The sequence below is a fragment of the Drosophila innubila genome, assembly GCF_004354385.1.
Source record: "Drosophila innubila isolate TH190305 chromosome 2L unlocalized genomic scaffold, UK_Dinn_1.0 4_B_2L, whole genome shotgun sequence".
Taxonomy (NCBI): domain Eukaryota; kingdom Metazoa; phylum Arthropoda; class Insecta; order Diptera; family Drosophilidae; genus Drosophila; species Drosophila innubila.
This window is the reverse complement of record NW_022995372.1, coordinates 21,880,693-21,888,645: the sequence shown is the minus strand read 5'-3', so window position 1 is coordinate 21,888,645 and position 7,953 is coordinate 21,880,693. Positions and strand designations below refer to the sequence as shown.

The window sequence follows — 7,953 nt, the reverse complement described above, 5'->3', positions numbered from 1 at the left end:
GGCGCGAAAATCGGGAAAATAAAAGCGTGCAAATTTTCTCTGTCAGTGGCCCAGTCCCAGTTGAAGGAAAGAAGAAGTTAAGAGTTGGGGATTGCCTTTATAGCAATTGCTGCACATTTTATTTAACCCTTTTTATGGCCTCATTATAGCCGGGCAGGGTCGCGAGCACACAAAACAGACAGACAATATATTTCGAAAAGTGGGTGGAGTTGTAGCAGGAACGAGGAACGAGGAACGACGAACCAGTATCAAGGAACCAGGAACGCAACATGCGGAAATGAGGCTAGGAATCAAGCAAATAAATGTTTTATAAAATGTTCGCAGCACACAAAGTAAGTAGCGAAATTTCCCAGCACTTTTCGACCCATTAAAATGAAATTTATTGTTTGCAATGTTTTATGGTTTTCGAAAATTTCGTGCTCCCAGTTTACTTGGTAATTTGCTCGAGAATCGGCAAAGTCACGATATGAAGTAGTGCGAACATATTGTCTACTTTGTCTCCAGACTTCAGACACAAAATATATTACAATAATTAAACAATAATATATCATTTAAACTTATAGTACAGACTGTCCGCATTTTATACTCTGTACAGTATATTGAATAAGAGGGGGTATAATATAGGATGTAGGGAGAAAACTATGTGTCTAAAAACATAGACCAATTCTTAGTATCTATTTAACAATTTATAATTTTCTTAAAATATAAAACAAAATAATTTCTAATTAAATTCGAAACTTTACATTGGCAAATGTATCAAGTACAATGTAAATTCGTTTTGCAAATTGTAACTGAACTATAAGCCTTTAAGCAAGGGATTTAAACCGTAACCGTAACCGTTAGCCAGTATTAACCGATTAAAATTAAAAACACTAACTGAAACCGCAAACAAAACAAAACTTTTTTATCATACTGAAACTGACAAACATATTGGTTGCAAATTATATTATAAGTTAAATATTAAATATCATTCTAAATTTTAACTGAACTTGGAACCTTTCTACCCATAGAATGATAAATAAACTTTACCTGGGTTTACATCTGCCGCCTGTGACTGCGAGTCTAGAAAATCTGGAATTGCCATTCATATTTCTCGAGCGAAAGGGAAAGTTCATGCTTGGAAGGAAGGGGGGTTGCGTTAAATTAATAGCGACTAAAACTTTCAGTCGACCAACACTGGCAGCTCCAGTTTTACAGCATCTATGAGGCCGACGCGTCGCGTCGTTTCCTTTACAGACGCGCAAGTCGGAGCCATAAATTTGCGGAGCGCAACGCAAAATAACCGAAAAATGCAAGACAAGCTCTGCATCAGGGACTCTCTCTCATGCCAGTGTTGGGTAAGGTAGTGTGAAGCGTGGTGTAAGTGGTGTCTGTGTGTGTGTGTGTGTGTGGTGCTGTAGTGGTGGTACGGTGGCTTGTAGGGGTAGGGGAATATCTAGCGCACTTTCAGCGCAACGATAAATTTCCAAGCCAAAATGTGTAAATTATAAATACGAGCAATTATTTTAACTCTACTTAACAAATTACCATGCCATAGCATATGGGGCAAAAGGTATAAATTACCGACTTTTACGACTTGCGGAAATTGTATGGCGACGACGACGACGGCAGGTTGTGTATGTGTAAGTTTGTGTGTGTGTGTGTAGTCGGTTTAATTGTGTGTGTAGGTGATTATGCTTAATTGTGTGTATGTCAGAGACGCCGACGTCGACGTTGGCGGTCTGTTCAAGCACCAGGACCCTTAACGGCTTCCTGTGTCACACCTCACCTCGCTCCTTCTCACCACTCCACATCCCTTCACGAACAACTTTTCGAATCAACTTTTAAGCAGCCCAAAATGACTTTGTGGCCATTTTACTCGTGTGTGTGTGCAGGTCGATTCCACACCCCTAACCCCCCACTCCCCACTCTCACCTTCACCCTCTAATAGGGGCGGTGGTCCACTTGACAACTTGATAACTTGTGTTCTGCGGATAGCACTTGAGTGAAAAGCTAAGCTGCAGCATTCTTGCTGAGGTTTTCCTTTAATTGCAACATTTTTCGGTTTTTAGGTTTCCTAAAATTTTACTTTCAACATGGGATTTGTAAATTGGATTTCAGTCTGAGCAGTTGGCAGAAGTGCAAAGCGAATGTATCAGATCTTTTCATTATGGAAAGCTTTAAAATAGTTTTCTAAAGAAGGTGGCATTTTTTAAATTAACGTTTTGGACTGATTTTTCAAAACAACAGTTTAGTCAAGCTTGAACAAATTTTAAAAAATAACAGTAAGAACTGAAGCTAAGATATACTTATAATAATTATAATTCCTGAAATGCTTATTAAAAACATTTTATAAATATGCATTAACATTAAAAAAAAAATTATTTATGTAAAGTTAGATTTTGTAGATGATTCAGATAAGTAAAAAATAATTTTTGTTGCAACACAGACAGCTGAATCATCAGCACAGATTAATGCTGATTACGTAAGTATGAATAATTTACATGTCTTCGTTCTTTGCTGGAGCAATTCATTATAGGATCTTTGCCCAAAGGACTACTCGTATAATGAGCCGTGGAATACGACAGCTGCATTTATAGTCGAAAGTTGTAAGTTATGTTATTGAAATGCGCTTTGGATTTGCCTTCGGCTTGTGGAAATTTCTTCTTATTTTTTTGTTTTCTTTTCTGCAGTGTCTTCGATGTCGTTTACACTGCGCAAAAATGTTTGGCGCAGTAGTCAAAAGAGGAAGGCGGTCGTGCAAAAATAATTTATGGAGAGCATCAACAACCCTTAGAGCTGGGAGCTCAAATGATAGATGGCGTGCCAGAATGTCTGGCATGGCCTGGCAACCATGGCAGCTTAGCTCAGCCGAGGCGAAGGGAAGCAAAGTTAACCCAAAACCCAAAATATGCTGCGGGCGATATATTTCTCGCACTCACTGTCATCGCGGTGCTGTCGAGAGTGCAAGTGAGGAAAGACAGAGAAAAAGAAAGGAGAGAGGGAGAGCGAGTGAGAGAGAAACAGAGGGAGAGTAGGGAAACAGAGTGCCCAGCACTTTCAAATTGAAATGTCGTTTCGGCTGGCGTTAGAATTTTTCATTGCCAATTCTGGGCGAACAGTCGTCAGTGGAGAGAGAATGGAGAGAGAGAGAGAGAGAGCTGCCAGAGAGCTGCCAAGGGCTGCCATATTTCTGCCATATTTCTCGAGAGCCAACACAAATGTCACATCAATCTTGCGACCAGTGTTGCGTAAGAAGCAAAGAAAATATTCATTTTGTTTTTGGCCCTCACCAAAAAATGAATCAGCTTTCGCCCCGCTTGCATGCAAAAATGATTAATGGCCTGGCCATGTTTTGCGAATTTCAAATGAAGCAACCGAATGCTATACACATACATATGCGAATGAGTGTAGTTTCAAATTAAATGAGCATTCATCTTAATAAAAATGGATAGCAAAGTCATTAGCCATTAGCCAAGGCCAAAGAATGTGTGATTGAAATATGGTAAATGTGTTTAGGTTAAGTAAACACATGTAAATAAATAATATCCTAGAAATTTACGTAATTTAATAGCTTTAATAAAAAGAAGAGGTGAACGTATATTATAAAATAACTTGTAATTAAAATCTAGCAGATAATTTGATGTTTGAAAGTCAAAGAAAAACAGCTCTTTAATAAATTTATGAAAAACCAACATATAGTTAAAAGAAATCATCCGTGTTTATAAGATTTAACTATATTTCCACTGTCAATAAAAGTAATTATATTTTGCTATTAATTGTGGAAAAATAAACACGTTAAGTCTTAAGTCTTAGATTTAATCAATAATTAATTAAAAATTCTCATTTTGCTTTTATGTTTCTTATCGTAATATTATGAAAAACATTTTACTATAAAATGTTGGCTAACTATGATTAAATACAAATTCAACTTAATTGTTTCCAAGTTGTTGAGCTTTAAGCGATGTTTAAGCCCACTTTTAATTAATGAATCAAGCATACACATATACATATATATATTTATGCTTAAAGCCAAGCAGATGTTTGTTTTATGTGGCAGCGTTGCAATAGGTCAGCAACTTCATGCAACACGTAAATTGAGCTCGCATGTTGCGATATCATTGTCGATTTCGTCGATGCTGGCGCATTGCCTTCTTTGGTGGGTTTCCACCTGCCGACTGTTCCACACTCACAGTTCGGCCCCAAAGAGTGGCATGGCATAAAAATTTAGCGGGTCATTGCGATTGAAGGCAAAGCAAAAAGCCGCCGTGGCGATGGAGACAAACGATGTGACAGCAAATGGCAATGACGACAGCTGTTTGAATACCCTGTGCTCCTCATGACACCACAGCGGGTAACTCGAGCCCAAAGAAGCTGCCGAGTTGAACTCTGTTGCACTTAACGATTGCTGCAGGGTATTTTACAGTCTAGCAGTAATGTTAAATTGCAGGAGCAAGTGAAACACATGTTGCTGTCGTACATGTTGTTGTCGTGGTGCATGCAGCAACTCTTGTCGCTGATTAGCATCTCCACCGCTCGTGTCGACGCGATAAGGTCTCGGCTCTAAAGCTCCCATGTCTCGACTTTCAGTTCTCAGTTCTCAGTTCTCAACTCTCTTAGCTCGTGTTGTGTATCGATGGCGTTGCCACAAATCATTGCGAAACATGCTTTTTATTATTATTTGTATGTGGCAAGGTGTGGCAGCAGCTGCAGTAACTCTGCCACATTTTAATTACAATCAATAAAATCTATTTATATGTAGAAAAGAATGATTAGATGTCGATGCTTATCAAAAGATTCAGTTAAGAGATAGGTTCCCCGCTGAGATTCCCCTTCTCTCTCCCCTCTCTCTTCTCCAATGCAGCTGCTACTTGCCCCAATCGAGTCTCATTAGCTGCTGCATTCGATGACGCCAAACAAGCCACTTAATTTCAATTTAAATGTTTACTTCTCGCTTTGCGTGTGGGGCAAAGTATTTTGTCTTTTTCTCTATACCTCTCTCTCTTTCTCTGTCTCGCTGTTTCTATCTTCTTCTGTGTGGCTGTCACGGCATGCCAAGATTTATTTTCGGTATTCCACGGACGACTAAAATGCGCTGTCAGCGCAGCAGTTGCTGCCATACGTCGACCCATCGTTCCATCCTTTTTATATAGCGACAGCTACATTAGCGTCTGGTGGTGGTCCATGCGGTGGTGCGGTCCCAGACCCACTTGATGACGCCGATGGTTGTGTGGTTCCCTCTCAATGCACTTGACACCCGAAATGGATGCCACATTAATTAGGCACAATATTGACAATCTGATGTGTGGTGTGTCTATTGATTAATGAATGCATTTGCTGTGTTTGTTCTATTTAATTGCTTGAATATTAAGTTTTGAGCTGTATCACAATAATAGGAATTTCGGTAGACAATTATACTATTGAACTATGCTAAGTATTATTTGTATTGCTTGTTGTTCAGTTCATTTCTTTTTGCAATCATCGTTAAAAGATACACTACGCCTGGCGCATTTGTTGAACGGATTGGCACGGAGTAACAATTGGATCAATGCTCCAAAGCGTTGCCGATTCGCATTATCTGAAAATTACGGAGAATTATTGGATTAGACTAAGTACATACCCAATCAGCTCTGTACTAATTTAAAGTATATACAAAAAAGTTATTCATATTATAATTATATTAAGCCTAGCTCATATTAATCACAAGCAAAATAATGCCCTGATTCTTATTATATTATCTTGATATATGTAAACTATTTAACAACTTCTTTCAATAATATTAAATCTGTAATATGGGTATCACGTAGTCAAACAAATTCGACTAAAATTTAACGCTTACCATAATTCCTTTGTACCTTTTTAACATTTTCATCATACATTTGAGTTGTTGACTCGATACTGATCTTGATTTGTTTGGAACTGTGGCGTCTGGTGACTCTAGGATTAAATTTCGGCTGGCTTTCTATAGATTTCTCTGCGAAAGCGGATTGAAATCGCCAATTTCAATTTTTAGAGTAGTTGAACTTCCTTACCACATTGCTTTTTGTTATTATTGCTGAACTTTTCGGTGTATTTTTGTGTTGACGACTCGAGACTGAACTTGATGGATTTACTGGCTCTGGGCAGGACCTTAAGCTGGACATCGTATGGTTGCTCTGCGAAAGAAGGGGATTTTGAGCTCGGCTGTTTCAACTTTGGTTCAACGTTATTTCCTTGACGCGCACAACTTTCCGTAGTTTTCTTTAAGAGCAGCCAATTATTCTGCAGAATGTTGCCTTCCACGACGAGATTCTCGTAGCCCTTGAGCAGCTTTCTCACATCGACACCAAGGAGCTCCTCGGGCATAGCCTGATCGCTAAACTGCCTCGATGTTTGACGCAGATCCTCAAAGCGTTGAATCAACTGCTTGATATTTCCCACACACTCACGATCATCCACACACTCACGATTATCCTCACTTCGAGTTGGCTTCACGGACACCTTGGATGGAGGAGCCTTTGTGGGCGCAGGTCGATCTGGGCTAATATTCCGCAGCATTTCGGCTGTTTCCTCCATGAAAGTCTCCTGGCGGAGACGCAGATCCTGGAGCCGCTGCTTCAGCTCGTCCAGATACGCCAGCTGCTGGCATGTTGGCTGTTTGCTGCCCATCCCTCCGTCAACATGAATTTAATACTTGTATTTTACATAAACATTTATGGACTTTGTGCCTAGAGCACTTTTTGTGTGTTCAATGTGTCGAAATTTGTTGATGGAATGATGTTAAAATCAAATGACTTACGAAGCCAGGTTAACTATGTAGCAATAGAATTACTGATATGCTGTGGAAAATGATGTGACTTTGATTGACCTTATAAATCTTAGAATGAAAGAACCAAACCAATGCCCTTCATCTTCATTATAGATTGATATACGCCCTAATGAAGTTTTTAATAATATTTTGTAAAGATGGAAAGTTACTTGAAGAAAATTCCAGTTACATCTAGTTACAAAATTGTAACTTTCCCAAACCCAAGTTTGCTTTGAATTAATGCAGGTTAAAAATATAAATCAATAATTTAAACGATTTGTTAATTTAAAAAGTTAAAAAACAGCTTGCATTCAATCATATTATTGGATTGGAATCACTTGCAAATATTTATTATTGAACTATTATCACAAAAGCTTAGAGATGCTTAATTATATTATGCCTAAGCTTCAAGATATGTCCTGTATATGGTTAATATTATTATCTCATTACTTTAATCTATGAATTTGATCATTTGTAAACTCATTGACCGTTTTTATCAATTGTAATGTAAGTCAAAGTTAAAAGAGAATGGATCTTTCGTCAGTAGATCTAATACGTATATTTGTGAAAAGTTCGTGCCAAAAACGAGTCCTATCTCTTTGGAGTCTCTCATCTGTTATCCTATTGCCATTTAAGAGACTCCAAATTGAGATATCGCATGCAATTCGAATTGTCGAGTGAGTTGTAAGCAACTGTCTGCGGCAAACAATGGCGATTTGAGTCGGCGCTATACAGATATACAGATATACATATATTTATATTTAGCTATATATCTTTTGCTATACAGCTGAATGCTGGATGCTGGATGGGTCTCTGTGTGGTAGGTACGTAGTAGGTGGGGGAATTTAGGAATTTCACGAAGCTGTTGCCAAGAAAACGTGCCGCTGCCGTTGGCTGCCGCCTACCACACTATGCAACACACTGCGGAACAAAGTACAGTGGGGGTAGAGTGAGAAGTGACAGGAATCGGAGGAAACCCCTCCCCAAAAAAAAACGCCGACTGTTGCTGCTGTTGATTTCACCTGAGGTGAGTCGTTTTGCTTCTCTTCTTCCATCTCCATCTCCATCTCCAACTGCAACAACTCCTTCAGTTGGATCCGCTTTGCAATTGTTGTTTCATATTTTAATGCCTTTTTGAGTTGGTAGGCGTGCTACGACACGATTCTCTTGGCCGATAAGCTGTTATT

General features: G+C 38.9%; 1 protein-coding gene across 2 annotated transcripts; it reads right to left on the bottom strand.

Annotated features, from left to right (window-relative positions):
• Window positions 1–5,312: 5,312 nt before the first annotated feature.
• Window positions 5,313–6,687, bottom strand: LOC117781836. Of its 2 annotated transcripts, XM_034618708.1 has the most exons (3): window positions 6,012–6,678; window positions 5,819–5,953; window positions 5,313–5,557 (listed from the first exon to the last, which is right to left on the bottom strand). In XM_034618708.1, exons 1-3 carry the CDS (start codon window positions 6,625–6,627, stop codon window positions 5,442–5,444), a joined length of 867 nt encoding a protein of 288 aa, XP_034474599.1. In that variant the 5' UTR covers window positions 6,628–6,678; the 3' UTR covers window positions 5,313–5,441. The 2 variants fall into 2 exon arrangements, with proteins under 2 accessions (XP_034474599.1, XP_034474600.1); XM_034618709.1 differs by lacking the exons at window positions 5,313–5,557; window positions 5,819–5,953 and having other exon boundaries at window positions 6,052–6,134; window positions 6,204–6,687.
• Window positions 6,688–7,953: the final 1,266 nt, after the last annotated feature.